This window comes from Dasypus novemcinctus, chromosome 1 (assembly GCF_030445035.2).
Source record: "Dasypus novemcinctus isolate mDasNov1 chromosome 1, mDasNov1.1.hap2, whole genome shotgun sequence".
Lineage (NCBI taxonomy): Eukaryota > Metazoa > Chordata > Mammalia > Cingulata > Dasypodidae > Dasypus > Dasypus novemcinctus.
This window is the reverse complement of record NC_080673.1, coordinates 165,891,183-165,907,025: the sequence shown is the minus strand read 5'-3', so window position 1 is coordinate 165,907,025 and position 15,843 is coordinate 165,891,183. Positions and strand designations below refer to the sequence as shown.

Genomic DNA, 15,843 nt, shown 5'->3' with positions numbered 1-15,843 from the left:
GAGTGTGACCTGTAAGGACAGCCGCCCAGCATGAGGAAAGTGCAGCCTGCCTGAGAATGGTGCCGCACACACAGAGAGCTGACACAACAAGATGATGCAACAAAAAGAAAGAAACACAGATTCCCATGCCACTGACAACAGAAGCGGACAAAGAAGAAGATGCAGCAAATAGACACAGAGAACAGACAACCGGGGGGGGGGGGAGGGAGAGAAATAAATAAATCTTTAAAAATAAATAAATAAAATAAAATAAGGTCTTGAAATGGCTTTAAAGAAATGCTTTATTTACTACATCCTAAGAATGTATTGTAAATGGAGCAAGATCTAAATGTAAAAGCTTTTCAAATAACAAAGCAGCTAAAAATAACTAAACTACCAGCAAGTCTGAAAACAGGGAACTCTAAAACTTTTTTTTAAAACATTTATAGTTTGTTCTTAACCCTAAAAAAAAAAAAAAAAAGTTCACATTTCAAGTTATAAACTTACCTCAGTAGTGTACATGAAATGGTTTTGAAACAACAGGAACAGACAACCAAGATAGGAGGCTCATGGATACTTAACTGGCTAGGTCATCAACATTTGCTTTTTAAGGTAGTTTGGTAGTTGCCATGTTAAGATACCATTTTTTTCTTTTCTTTTTTCCTTTTTCTCTTTTGCAAATAATTTACAGGCACATGTAAAATACAGTAAGAACACTGGGTCAGATTCTCATCTAGTGAAGCCCTGTGATAATCCTTCACTGGAAGGAGAGTACTCCTTTCACACAAAGTCAAGGGATGAGCATCTGATCCAAATTGAATTTTGTTGGCTTACTCATTCTAACGCATGTGAAATTGAATGCAGCTTGCTAGGTCCATCATCAGCAACATTGCACAATTACTTTATGTCATTTAAGAACCATGAAAAAGAATGTTAGGAATGTTTAAAGGCCTTACCAGGCTCTCAATTTTATAGAAAAGTTAAATAAATATTGCTTATATATATATATATATAATGCATCCCATCCCAAGATGAAGGGGGCAAAAAGGCATCTGAGACTACTCTCTTAACTTAAATTTTAAAAACAAAACAAAATATTTGCTAAGGGCATGATCCTATTATTCATCCACAGTGAGAGTATCAGCCATCAGCAACAACCCAGTAAGTGAACAAGTTCATGGATCTCTAACATGACATAAAAATATGACTGCATACTTACTACCTATTGCACACCTCACTTCCTTGATAGAGATTTAAGAAAAAAATTCCAAGTTGATGTATTTCATAGTGTAGATGACAATCTTAAACATTTTACTGTATTTTACATTCATTCTGCTAAACAAAAGCCTTTAAACAGGCCACAAAACACTGCAACAACACATTTACTTCCTAACAAAACAAACCTTTTTAATAACATTGAGTAAAACGGTTTCATTTTGCATCGAACTATATACCACGAACTTCTGCAACATAAAACCACTTTAAAAAATGAGTATTAGGAGATATTTACAAACTCTCTTAACTCCTGTAGGTTTCTCCTCTTCCTGGATGTGCACCCCAATCTGGATCACCTGCTGAGTGCACAGGAGGGAGTAAAGCTCTGTTCAATAAACATAATGTTTCCAACATCCCTAACAACCACAGGCATTTTGCATGAAACATGATAAGGCAACTAGAAGCATTAGCTTTCTGCTGACAAAGACTCTTTGGGGGGGGGGGAGTCTTGTCTATAATAACATACATTCTCTGTCCCTACAACTCATACTTCAAAAAAAAAACCAAAATAAAAGCATTAAAAAGGAAACTAAAGTTTTATATTGGACAATTAAATAGCTATGCAAAGATATCTTATGCAAACTATGAAAACCTTGTGCTTACACATACCCTGCTACTGAAAATAGCAGGCATAGAAGGTACATCCCCAACCAAAACAAACAAACAAAATCCAAAAACAAAAACAAAAACACCTCAACAAAAACCCAGGAGGAAGTATAAAAGCCCACTTTTTTTTTTTTCTCCCAGAGTAATACATTTGCCCTAGACTTGCCAAGTATCGAAGACGGGTTGGCGGCTGGGGAGGGAGGAAGGGGACAGGCTTAAGAGCACAGACACATGGAGATTGAGCAGGGGCCCAGGGTAATGGTGGCAGGTAAGAGCTTTCCAGTGTTTGGACTCAGAAGTTTGACAAGTCTTTTTAATCTTAGTTTAAGGAGAGCTTGAGAGTTTAATATCTTTTAAAAAACCGTGAAGGATAGCACAGCAACACCATTCACCCTTAAGGCCAGCAGAAATGCAGAGGTTTTACTCATTTTAAAATTGCACTTTCCAGTATAACTTTTAAAATAACTTTTTACGTAGTATTTTTAAAGCACTATTGTTTGTATCTTAAATATTGAATATATTTTTCAAAATAGTTCCCTAGCTGCTCAAGTGTGCTTTTTAATATATAGTTGATATCGTATTGAAGGTACTACAAAATAGAAATCTCTGGAGTGCAGAAATTAAGAAAATAACCTTCATACTGAAAATATATCCTTGAAAAAAAAAAGAAACCTCTATACAAAGGTACTACAGTATACAAATTTTTAAGAGATGGTATTAAGGCATGAACCATGCAAGTCTCTTAGAAATGTATGAACACAGGCCTGCTAACTTTAAAATAGTCTTTAAAAAAAACTAGTGAAAACTTCATGTATATAAAATATTTCAGTATAATATTTGATAACATTCTTCACTTTCAGGATTCGGAGGTGTGCTAATCCAACATGTTCTTTCTTCATAAATAGTAAAGCGTTCCTTCAGTAGTATTTCTGTGGGGTGTCTTCGTGTTGTCAGCCTCAGTATGTCTGATAGACATCGTGAATGGGAACCTGAATCGTGGCCGCAGGGAACGCCTGAGGTATATAGCCTGCGTAGCCTCCATAAACAGCTGCGGCGGCCGCATTCTTCTGTAGTGTGGCAATCGTGGTTGTGGCCGGGGCGGCAAATGGAATGTAACTGGCACCATAGAGCCCGGTAGTAGGAATTCTCTGAACGTTTGGTGCCACCGTGTATACTGGAGTTATTGGGCGGCCCTGGAGAAAGAGAAAAAGAAGCCATCCTGAACACATGTCACACCCATCCCGGTTATCCATCCAGTCACACCACAAGCACATTGCAGGTATTGGGCCTACAAAGATTAATCGAAATTTCCATTCTCAGGATGGGGAGAGAGGGAGGTGAACAAAGAACGGTGTGTGATAAGAGCCCTTCAGTATCTTCAAGGCACTTAGTTCATTCAAATTCTATGATATGGTCTTGGTGAAAGTGAGAACCGGAATGCTGAGAGAAAATTTAAATACTCTGGCATCTTTCTACCTACCATTCCACATTGACAAGGAAGTTGATCACTAGTTCATCTTGCAGTGATCAAAAATAAGTATTTTTCCTAAAACATGGCCTCTATGTCTATCAGCAACCTCAACTCGTACCTGACTGAACGAACAGTGATCTATTTCACAAATAGAGAGGAAAAGAGACTGCATTAACTTAACGGGAAAAAGTACACTGATCTGCAAGGGATAGATTCTCAAAGGATTTTCTGACTAAACACGATTTTTGGGCAATGTTATGGTTTCAATCATCTCCCACCTAAGATATGACAACACTATATACACAAATGGCTGTGGAAGCTTAGAGAAGGGACCAGCTAACTTGGGGAGCTGAAGAAAGTGTCTCAGAAGACATCTGAGCAGGGTTTTAAAGGACAAGGCGTTTTCCCAATGAGGAGGAGGTGGGGAAAAAATCTAAGTAAAGCATGCATCGCCCTGGAGATGCCATTGCTGGCTCTGTCAAAGTCCTTAGCAGCTGCTTCTCTGTACTTGAAAACATAATATACTATAACTAACCAAAGAATAAAAGCAAAACAAAACAAAACAAATTAGGAAAAAAAAACAGGAAAAAAAGAAATATACTACATTTTCAAAACAAATAGGATGGGTGGGGAATAAATAAAATCTTAAAACAAACAAATAGGAGTAGGTGTACAATATTTCCCAAAGCATTTGCAATCGAGCTAGTTCTATGAGCTACTTCATGGAAATGGGAACTTTTGGTAAAAAAACAACAAACATATATTTAACAAAATATCTGGTGCTGTGTCCTGGAGTAAATGCTGCTAGGGTCTCTATGCTCAAATTAAGCAATTCAGGATATGTGAAATGGAGAATGAGACTAAAATACTTAAATCTTCCTGGATTTTTATAGAGGAATTAGCTATCCTTTCTTTTATGAAATCTGTAAGCACACAAAATCATGTTCAAAGGAACTTCAAAATCTATGAGTTCTTTCTTCACTTGTAATCAAAATGATAAATACACTAATGATAATTTAAAATAACAGAGAGTACTGTCTGCCAGGCACTATACTAAGTGATTCTTTGCATGACATTATTGAATCATCACAACGACCAGTGAAGGTGGAACTACACTACATGGAGAGGTTTGGATAGGTTAAATGACTAAGTGGCTTGTACAAGGTGATGCAGCTATAAAGCAACAGAATGTGTGACTCTGGTGCCTATACCTTTTTTTTTCAGGCGGTACCAGGAATTGAACCCAGGACCTTGTACATGTGAGGCGGGCACTCAACCACTGAGCTACATTTGCTCCCCAATGAGGGTTGGTTTTTTTGGGGTTTGCAATCTTTGCAATTGTGACTAATGACAATTACATGAAGGGAGGAAACCACAGGGAAGGGAACATTTAAGTGAAACCTTTCCATGTGCCACAGCTCAGCCTGATACAGGTTCAGGATGCTCATTGAGTCCAGGACCAATTTATGCACACAAATGTGTCCTGGTTAATAGCCTGGGTGGGGCAGGTGAATGACAGAATAAGGCCAGAAGCACTAAATGCTCTGGGTGCTCCAAACACTTGGCTTAACCTGGGCACATGACCTCAGAGAGTATGAACACCAATAAAGAAAGATTCCTTTCTTCACTGTGTCCCCGACACAGTGCCAGGGACAAGCACCAATACTCTGTAGTTAAAGTTGAGTAAGTGAGTGACTCTGGCCTAAGTTATGTGTTGGAATTGGTAACATATTTAACGAAAAATAAAGACCCCAAGAATCAACCAGCAAAAACAAATACATTTTGAGTCTCTACCTAGCATGCACCCAGTATTGGGCTGTAATTGATAAAGCTGAGAGTGGCTCAAGGTTCAGCTCTATAGCATTCCCACCTGGCCAGCTACCAGCCACTTGCAGGCCAATTTTTCAATAAATGTGAACCATCTGTGTCTCTGCTATTGGTCAGGGTACAGGGTGGCACAGGAGGGAAATGAGAGTGAGAAATGCTTCACTCCTCATTCACTGGGCAGTGGGTAGTGTAAGCATATCTCAATTCTCATGTATATACATTTACGTATTCCTTGAATGTTTACTGAACACCTACTATGGGCAAGACACCTAGCTAGTGGTCACACAGGGCAAACAAGACATGATTCTGCCCACTTTCAGCTAATTAGGGCAACATCCCATCAATGCTTCCGACTTCCAATTTTAGTTGTGCAAAACAGTTCGGGGAGGGGGGGAGTTGTAATTCTTCTTGCCCATCAAATGATTTAAAGTGAGAGTAAATGAAATCCACGTATGGCGGCCACAGTGATCCTTAATCACTGCCATAAACCTACAAAACAAACAAACTCTGTCCTGATTATTTTGGTGAAGAGAGATGGGCTGGTGAAACCACTGATTATTTGGTCTGGCACAGAAACGTGAAGGGCATGAAAGGAGAAGAGCATTTGTTTTGTTTTTGCCCAAAAATGTTTTCCTTAAAGGCCTGGGGTTGTGGTAGTGAAAGCCAAAGTGAAAGCATTATTATCTGATGGTTTTTCATTGCAAGGGCAGCACCTGAAGGAGTGGCCCAAGAGGAGGAGAGACTGGCAGGCAGGGTTGGTGAGTGGCACCAAAGGATATTTAGGTCCCTTCCCTGCCTCTCTGCTCTTTCTGATGAAAATCACCTTAGGACCCAGAGAAGGAGGCTGACAGAAATCCTTGGAAGGCTCCAAGAAATACCAAGACTCAAAACTCTACCCTGCCAACCTGAATTCAAAAGCTGGTTGCCAAACCTGTGGCTTCTCTTTTCACACCCCCCTCCCCACCGTGAAGTCCCTTTACGAGTGGCATTCATTGTGATGTAAGGGCAGAGCATGGAACAGGCATAAAAGTCGGGGGACCTGCCTTCCACCTCCAATTCTGCCCCTGGCCAGTCACATGGTTCTAAGCATCCCAGTCACCTCCCTGAGCCTTAGTTTTTTAATCTGTAAGATGAGACAGTATGTGAAAGCATTTCTGTAAGGAGCAAAGTGCAGTACAACTGAATTATTACAGACTCACCAAATAGGGATAAGGAAAAAATTCAGAGGGGGTAGTGGGGAAAATAATTTATTCATCTATTTGGCAACTTTAAAAAGCTGCTCTAATTCAGGTGAGGAAATTGAAACTATGGATTAAAATGGGAATGAGGGTGGGCTGTGACTTTTGCTTCTTCTGCTCTTCCTGATTTGTGTGAACAGTGAGAATTAAGAGTATGACTAGTGACTCCAGGCTGATCATCTTTCTTCCCAACCTCTGTTCCAGGAAATTTATTTTCTTTCTCACTGCTCTTTCCTCTAATATTGCTAAAGAACCCTTCAGAGTGCATGAGTAGCCCCAAGAAACATTTCCAGGAAGGATGTGCATCTGATAACAAACAACGGGAATACATAAATCAGGAAACCCAGGTTCCAGTACTGGTCGTATTCAGAGGTAAGTGTCCTTGTCCAAGTAGCGAAGTGAGGGAAGAGTGAGGGACTCAGAGGATTGTCACAGAGGATTGATTCATAACCCTTCCTCTACCCATAGCACAGGTGTGCTGTGAAGACTGAGAACACTTGGAGAAAGCAATTTTGAAAAAGTGAACATGTCTACACTAGCCAACATTTCTTTATTGCTTATAAAGGCTACATGAAATTTTGTACATAAAATGGCTCAACAGGAACACTTATATGGGGACCTCTTATATTTTTTGAATGTAACATTAAAAAAAAAATAAAGAGAGAAAAAACAAACCAACAACAACAAAAAAAACAGGAACACTCCTAAATGCCTACCAGGTGGGGGTGGGGAGATGGGGAGATGAAAGATGTTACCCAGGTGGCTTCTGCAAGTCAGGTTGACAGATCAATTTCCCACGTGGCTCCCGCTCAGCAAAGTGGTCTACGAGCCAATCGGCGGTGCTCAAAACGCTCCTTCCTCCGCTGCAATTTGGCAGAGAATACAAAGGAGGCAGAGGGCTGAACATGCCAGCAAACCCAGGTCAAAGAACTCAGATGCAGGGCACAGAGTCCTCTGATTTGAGGGAGAGCAGAGGCCACATAGTCAGGGAAATGTTCCCAGAGGAAAAAGTAAGTAGCTCCCAGCATTCTGCAGAATGCACTGGGAGAAAAAAGTCTCCATGAGAAGGAAATGATAATGACTATACTATACTTTGAGCAAATTCATAAGCAAAGACTATGAATAAGGGCCCCAGTGGCAGCATCCAGTGCAGGCCGATATGAGACACAAAGAGTTGGGGATCAGAAGATAATTATAGGGCCTGGAATTTGGACCTGATCACAACCGAAACTACACACCAAAGACAAATGTTCACTAATTTCTCAGTAAAGAGGAACTGGAAATTATTACCAGAATCCCACTAACTATTGCTTGTAAGTTACTGCAGATATTTATACTCAGTCAAGAAGTAACAACTATACTTAGCTGTTGTTCTACTGTGTTGATCATTTATAACCTCCGTTTTTTTTTTTTTTTTTTGGCGTGTGTCTTCAGGAAGTTCTGAGATAAAGAATTACTGATGATAATATTGATAGATGAATAAACTTTAACTGGTTTGGCCCTTTCTGAATAATGCAGTTAAGAATCTGTTGCTCAGAGTAGGCAAAAGCAGGGAAACACCATCCTATTTCAGGGGCTCACCAGCCTAGCTCTGTTTCAGAATCATGGAGGGGTTTTTCACAAAACAGAGATTCTAGAACCCCAGCCCAGATCTACTAAATTGGAATTGGGGATTAGAGTCTTCGAATCTCCATTTTAAAACATGTTCCCTGGGTAATTCTTAAATAATTAGGTAAGAGAGACCTTGGGCTTCAGGATTTGTGATTAGTAAGTGACACAGTATTTTGTGATTCACTCCCTCAGGATAATCGCTCTAACCAGATTTTTTTTTTTCTGTTTGGATGAATGATATATCATTTGTATGTACTTTTAATGTTCTATGCACTGAAGATAGAAGGAAATGAAAGGCATAGCCCTTAGTCTAGAGAAGTTTAATTTCAACTGAAAAGCTCAAAAAAGCAGCCCTACACCAAGTAATTTTATAGGTAAGAGAAGTAAAAGGGAGATGATTTCCAAGACTTTGATGGATAGGAAAGATTCTACAGAAGAGATAAACTCTGTAGAAATTGTACATAAGTGGAAAAACCCTATGAACAAAGCCTGGGAAGGAGGCCAGAAGGGTAAAATTTGTTTGGGAGAAGAACAGAGAATAGAAGGAGATATGGCTGCTGGAGAGGATTAAAAGATATTGTAAAGCTCTACCAAATCTCAAAATAGGTGTCTTTCTCTCTCTCTCTCTGTGAATATACATGTATATAGAGAAATAATCCAGTCATGAAAAAAATGGTATGTACAATATTATGCCATGGAAAAATTACACGTCATTTTTGCAAATTATTTCCCATCGCTATTAAAAAAGTATTAGGATAGTACAATTAATTTTACCTTTTGTTGGTCCTGATACATACTAAAACATTACTTTTCTGTCACCCAACCCTAGAGTTCTTACAGAGAGCTAGCTAGTCACAGAGTGAATTCTCAGTGCTGAATTCTAAACGAGTCCACAATAGAGAGAGGCTTTGCGCACAAATGAAAACAGTCGCGGCAAGAACTTTACCTGGAAAGGTGGTGGCGTCGACACAGCAGGAATGACGGCAGCAGCGGCAGCAGCGCTGGCAGGGTCTGGCTGCACAGCAATGGGGCTGATCATGTGCTCCATTGTGTGGATTTTGCCATCTTCAATAATTTTAGGGGCTGGAGCTGCCTGAAACATGGAATACTGGGCCCCGATGGCAGGGATGGCCACTGTGAGAGAAGCAACAGGGGAAAAGAAGCTGAGGAAGGGCAATCACTTTCTCTGAGATCTTTTTAAAACCCAAGTTCACCAGCCATGAGCCTCTCCATGCTAACCAATGCTCTCTTAGTTCAAGCCTTGTAATGAGGTGCTGCTACCCAACAAGTGGGGAGAGAAGGTAGCAGGCCACTGTCAAGGGCATCAGCAGGGGTGTGGAGTCTCCCAATGGATTGTCATCGAAGGAAGGGCTAAGGGCTAGAGTTAGTTAGGTTTCTACAATCTTTTCTACACTTTCTACTACTTCCATGGAAAAAAATAATCTCTTTTTGAATCTTAGTCTTGATGTTCTCCAGAGCAAGGGCTTGTAGACTCTGAGAAAACAGGCTCAGAATAAGAAGTGAGATCAGAGGCTTGAGGCCCAACACCTGTGAACGAGCCTATGTCTTCCTTATCACTCACTTCATTTACCACCAGGCCTAATGTCTTTTTCACTTTCACCACTTTTTAAGAAGCAGGTGCCTTTTAGGGTTTCATTCCAAGAACTCAAGGTCTGTGTTCATCCCTCCCACCCTATATTTCAGATTTCGATGTTACAGAATCAAGGCAAAATGACAATTTCTAAAATGGAAAATTCTCCAATTTTTCCAATGTCCACTCATCACAGTGAAGCAGTGGAGTGACTGGTTTGGGTAGAACCTGACAACTCAAGGGATATGTTTCTGTGAGTAAAGTCCGAAAGAACTGATCTCATCTAGAGATTCAAACAGACAGCAGTTATTGAATGGGAATGTACCATAGAAAGAGAGAAAAAAGGAAAAGACAGTAGCTCTGATTTGGGGAAGTTTGCAATCTAGTGGAAAGATAAGCAAGAATATGAAGTGCATACAGAAAAAATCCTTATGATTTTTTTCCTACTGAGGGTATATTTATACTAATAAAAGCTGACTTGATCTAAGGTAAAGAGAAAAGTAAGTATAAGTTCAACAATGGTGCATGGTCCATTCAACGAAATATAGCTAAAACCTTAAATAAATCTTTTATCATGTCTTCCATTCATCTGGTGCCCAGATACTTCACTACTGCCTGGGTGTCTCTCTTAAAATAGAGAATTCTAATTTTCTGGATGAATCAGAAATATAGGCCAAGAGGAGGGGGGCCCAAAGAGGGTTATGAGTTTAAACTACAGGGGGCTGTACCAAATCACCTGGCTTGTTCTGGCTACCAGCCCGCAGAAATTTCTCCCTCAGGCCCCACGACATGACTTTACAAGGCTAAAGATTGTCTAACAGCTCTTTCCTCTAGTTAAAACGTAAGCCACTGCAACTTGCCAATAGGAGTCTCTTTTCCAGCAAGTAGAAGTGATAAGTCCTCTATCTAGGTTTGGTTTTATGGAATTACAGAGAGATATTGAGTCAGTTTTCCACTGCTGATAGTGCCAGCAGCATTTACATGAAATCCAGGCCAAGAGGTCACTTAACTACAGAACTGCAGAAAGAATTTCACAGGCAAAAAAAAAAAAAACAATACAAACACACTGGATTACTTTAAAAGCAGGCTCTTTTGGGGAAATGCCTTTTTAGCCCTACAAGGCCAATGTCAGGGTAGCTGAGCTCTGAAGAGAGGATTCCCTCAAATCACTCTTCAATCTATCCTCAGTGAAACCATGAAGAGTTCTGGAGGATGATCACTCCCAACAATCCATGCCAAGTGTCTCTTCCATGTGTTTGGATGCTTGTGTGGTGTGTGCTAATACCGAGTTTGCGCTCAACTCATGCAATGGATTTACATAAAATTCCTTACAGGTTAGAATCAGACCTGACTCAACAGTAGGAAGCAAAGGACATTAGCGACGTTGGCAAACTGGTTTGTGGGGCCTGGCTAAGTTCAAAGTCCTTGGCTTAGATTACTTGAGCACCCTTGTCCCCAATCTATTGATCCAACAAGAGGAAATAAGTGCTGACAATCAGAATCCAGGGAATTAGCAGCTGCAAAAACTTTCACTGTTGCTTTGTTCCCAGGTATTTTTGTTTGCTAAGACCATGACAAGGGATGCTATTTGCTCCTGAAGGACAATCTTCTACCCTTCCCAACAATTCTCAGAACTTGGCTTCTGATGGTTGGGGTAGAAATACGCCTGAGTAAGGAAAAAACACTGTTATTAGCTGATAGAAGATACAGAAAGCCTCATATTCTTCAATTTTTCTCCCACCAACTCTGCCTGCTCAGTTCTAGATGCAAAAAGTCTTAAGAATTGGTGACATCCAGTTGAAAAACCCACTACTGGAAACTTGAACTTGAGCAGGATCAGAGCCCGATGACCATCCCCTTAAGTTCCAGACCGGAGGGTCCAGGCAGCCAGTTTCTTTGCCTAGTCTCTATGTGCCTGTGAGAAAAGAAACCCAAGTGCAGTAAAAAGGCCTGAGAAAGGGCTGAACCTGCTTCAAAGAGAAAGCTGGGGCTTCGGCTGAATGGGCAAATCCTCACTCTGGTTTATACTGACCTGTACCAGGTTTAATGGCAACCGGATTGACGGCAGAGAGTTCCAAATTTGGGACAAGCTCATATCCTTTTTCTTGCTGCTTTCCTTTCCCTTCATGATATCGGCTATATATACCACGGCCAGCAGAATATCCCCCGAGGTAAGAGCCCCTGGGTCCTGGGGGTCTGTTACCGGCAGCACCTCGCCCTCGGCCTCTTATGCTGCCTGCTTATAATAACAACACAAAAAATGATGAGCGACCAAGAGTGATAGCACAGGAAGCAGAGCTGAATCCAAGGTCTTTGGATTTTAGCTGGTGGCCCTGAGTCTACGCTGCAGGTGACTTCACTCTGCCCTTCAATGAACTGGTGAAGATGCCTCAAACATTCTACTCCATGCCTAAATTTACACCCTAAGCCTGCTCAGTGCAAAAGATAAAACTTGCAGGGTGACTTCCTATCACTGTAAAGTTCAGTAAAGGAAACATTCATAGACTGTAAGAGAAGTTAGATCATGGAAGGGGATCTGCTAGTCCACCTTTCTCATTTTACACTTGATGCAACCGACCTAGGGAGGTTAGAGGGACTTTAGTCAGTAAATCAGAGGGCAAAACCCAGAACCTAGGTATCTCGTTTTTCAGTGTGATGCTTTGTTTTATATCCTAGCCAATCATTATGCGTTAAAGATTTAATTTTGCAAGCAGTTTTTAACCTAAATACCAAGAGATTGGCAGACAAGCCCCAAATCATGGTATACCCTGGCGAAGAAGAATGCAATCACCTTGCCTACTCCCATGATTTTATGACCCACCATATACATAGGAACCATCTATATTTCTCTCAATGCTTACAGAGTGAAGGCTTTAAGTGCCAGTAATGAACCCGGAACTGAGAACCGAAACCTAAACAAGGGGAGGTGGGGGGCGGGGAGTTCAGCGCCTACCTGGCTCCGTAAATTATAGCCACGCTACTCCCCGGGGCTGCCCACCCAGTAGTCGGGGTTTCTGGGGATCCGTGCAGAAATAGAGGCACCACTAACCTTTCACGAAGTACTCCCTGTTGGGTCCGATGAGCGCGTTGTAGGGGTAGCCGTAGTAGGCCAGCGTGTAGGGGTCGCAGGAGTACACGTAGCTGGGCTGCTGCACCGCCGCCGCCTCCGCCGCGCCGCCGCCCTTGGCCGCCTTCTGGTAGCGGGAGTACTGCTCCTTGTCCACGGGCTTGGCCAGCGTCACTTCGAGGCACGAGCCCTCCAGCTCGGTGCCGTTGAGGTTGTTCATGGCGTGCACGGCGTCCTCGCGGCTGGTGAAGTGCACGAAGGCGTAGTCGCGGATCTTCTTGACGCGCTCCACACAGCCCGGGTTGAACTGCCCGAAGCTCTTCTTGATGGTGTCCTCGGTGGTCTCGATCATCAGGTTTCGCACGTAGAGGATCTTCACCGTCTCCATCACGTCCTCGTCCACGTCGATCTCGGGCTCGGCCCAGTCCACGGCGATCTGGTGGCCCCACAGCTGGATGCGGCCGGGCATGAGCTTGCGGCGCGCCATGGCGGCGGCGCGGTGGCTCTCGTACTCCACAAAGGCGAAGCCGCGGTTCTTCATTTTGTCGGCGGCGCTGGCGTAGACGATGACGTCGAGCACGCCCTCGGTGACCTTGGCGATCTCCTCCAGGATCTCCTCGCGCTTCTTCATCTTGGGGATGCCGCCGATGAAGAGGCGGCAGTTGTCCACGCTGCAGCACACGCCGAGCAGGCGGCCCGGGCGGATCTCGTAGTTGTTGAGCTCGCGCACGGCGCGCTTGGCTTCGTGCTTGTGGCAGTACATGACGAAGGCGTAGCCGCGGTTCTTGCCGTCGAAGTCCATCATGAGGCGCAGCTCGTAGATGCGGCCCACGGCCTCGAACACGGGCACCAGCTCGTCCTCGTACACGTCCCGCGGGATCTTGCCCACGAAGACCTCGCAGCCCCGCTGCGGGTGCGGCCCGTCCCAGCCCGGCGGCGGCCCGCCGTACTTGCGCTGCCCGTTCTCCTGCACCATGCTGTAGCCCGTGCGCTCCATCAGCGCCAGCAGCGCCGCCTCGTTCGGCGCGCCCGCCACGCCCTCAGGCACCTTGGCCGAGGACACAGCGGCCGAGTCGCTGCTCATGGCTGCGGCGGAATCCTCTGCGGTCATAATGTCAAAGGCATCCACGGCTTGCGGAAACCTAAGAGAAGCACAAGCGAGCGAAGAGGTAAGCGTGGGAATTGCACCAAGTTGAGCTGGAACTCGACTACTGGTTTTTTTTTTTTCTTTCTTTCTTTTTTCAAAGGCTCCGAAGGGTCCTCCTACTTCTAATAGGCTACCGGGTGGCTCATGGAGAAAGAAAATGGAGGCAGCTCTGGAAATGCAGTAGCTCTACGACAGTCAAGCTGTTTTGCAGGAAAAACCAGAAGTGACTCAGGAAAAAAAAATCAGAGTGAGCAAGTACTTCCGCTTAGTCAGTACCCCAATAGCTTTGAAGCGCAGAGAACCTGTTGTAATTGGTGCTGGAAACCTCACGTGCTGGCAACAAGTGGCAATCTTTTGCTTAATTCCTGCCCTTTAAAACTCATGTTCATTTTCTTTTGGTTATAGCATTTTACCCCATTTATTTTTCTGGAGAACAGAGCCTTCTTTTTTAAGCCGACTTTTTTGGTCAAAGAAATTAAGCTAAAGGAGTATATAGCAAAGCCTTTTGATTGTTAAGGAAAACTTTGAGGAAATATTATTATATAATAGCCATGAAAGTTGGAATTGATACAGAGTGTGTTGGAGCTTTTTACCAGGAAGAAATGAACATCTTCATTGTCAAGAACTTGGCCTCCTAATTGGTAAAAGCTGGTAAATCTGATTTTGATGGTGTTATTCAGACAAAATTCTTGGTATGAACCAGTCATGAATTTGGAGTCAGTCCGCAAAGAACTAGGTTAAATTCAGGCTGGGGACCTTGTGAAGCAACACCCACTTGATAAACCACAGTACAATTTTCAGATCTGCAATCTGCATGATCTTATTTGATCTTTTTAACTTCTGTACCTGGTAAACAATATTATCATTATTCCCAATTTGCCCATGGGGAAATGGACTCAGTGAGATTGAGCAAATAGACCATTTCAAACAGCAAGTGTCAGCAGGTCCTAGGACTTGATTCCCAGCTTCTGGCTCCAGATTCTAAACCAGCAGTGTGTAATGGAACTTTCTGTGATGATGAACATGGTCATCTGAGCTATCCCATACTGTGGTCAGTAGTTACTCGTGGCTGTTGAGCACTTGAAATATGGCTCATGTGAATGAGGAACTTAATTTTTCATTTGATTTCATTTTAATTAGTTTGAATTTAAATAGCCACATGTGGCTATTAGGCAGTGCAGGTCTAAACCAGGCCACCTTCATCCATATGTTACAGGACTCTTTGGACACAATCCCAAATGACACAACAGGGTTAGCCTTAAGAGCTGCACACTCTGTTTGCAGGCTGTTTTACTTCATTTTACAAGCATTCTTCCATTTCTTAAAACTCTTTGTAATGAAAGGCCCTGACTGGCTTTTTGAAAAATGAAGTTTATTTAAGTTTTTAAAAGTATTTAAGTAAATGTTATGGAAAATTAAAGTAGAGAGGAAAAGAAACCACCCCTTAATTCTCAACAATAGCCACAGTTAAATTTGCCGATCTCTTTTTCTAGTTTTTTCGGAAGGAGAGAGGTGGAACTTGGCTTCTTCACAATTTACATCCTGCTGTTTCACTTCATTTTATAAGCATCCTTTCATTGTCTTAAAACTCTTTTGTAAAAACATCATTTTTAATGGCTGCATAAGATTTCATCATTTAACAGAACCCAGAGCATCATTCACTTAAAAAAGAATTCATATTAGGAATAGTATACAAGAATATTAAAGGAAATTTCAAAGGTAATTAAGGTGAGTTTGGTCATCTAAACAAAGCAAACAAATAAAAGCAAAACAAAACTTACAGTTGACACAAAAGAAGCCTGAGTTACTTGCCAATTGGCCAAAATAATCGTAGTTCATCTGCCGGAGTGCAGAGGCAGTGTAGTTAGAGGGGAAGGGTGTGGCCTCTGGAACCAGCTTGCGTGGTTGTGTGTGAGTTCTAATTTATACTTCCTAGTTATGTAACCGGCAGCTGGGATATTTAGCTACCCCATGCTTCAGTGTCCCCATCTGTAAAATGGGATACTTCCAAAGCACTTTCATCTGTGCCTA

The 15,843-nt window shown here is 42.4% G+C and overlaps 1 protein-coding gene across 25 annotated transcripts in view; it reads right to left on the bottom strand.

The window, feature by feature from the left end:
* Positions 1–263: 263 nt before the first annotated feature.
* The window catches only part of RBM47 (RNA binding motif protein 47), a 165,399-nt gene continuing 149,819 nt past the window's right edge, over positions 264–15,843 (bottom strand). For 16 of the 25 annotated variants that reach the window (XM_071216833.1, XM_004448691.5, XM_058299481.2 and 13 more), the window contains 4 exons: positions 12,648–13,807; positions 11,631–11,837; positions 8,954–9,141; positions 264–3,053 (listed from right to left, as the gene is read on the bottom strand). In XM_071216833.1, coding sequence (XP_071072934.1) covers positions 2,817–3,053; positions 8,954–9,141; positions 11,631–11,837; positions 12,648–13,776 — 1,761 coding nt within the window. In that variant the 5' untranslated portion in view covers positions 13,777–13,807 and the 3' untranslated portion in view covers positions 264–2,816. The remainder of the gene's footprint in view (positions 3,054–8,953; positions 9,142–11,630; positions 11,838–12,647; positions 13,808–15,843) is intronic. The other 9 variants (XM_058299498.2, XM_058299504.1, XM_058299501.2 and 6 more) reach the window with 2 other exon arrangements.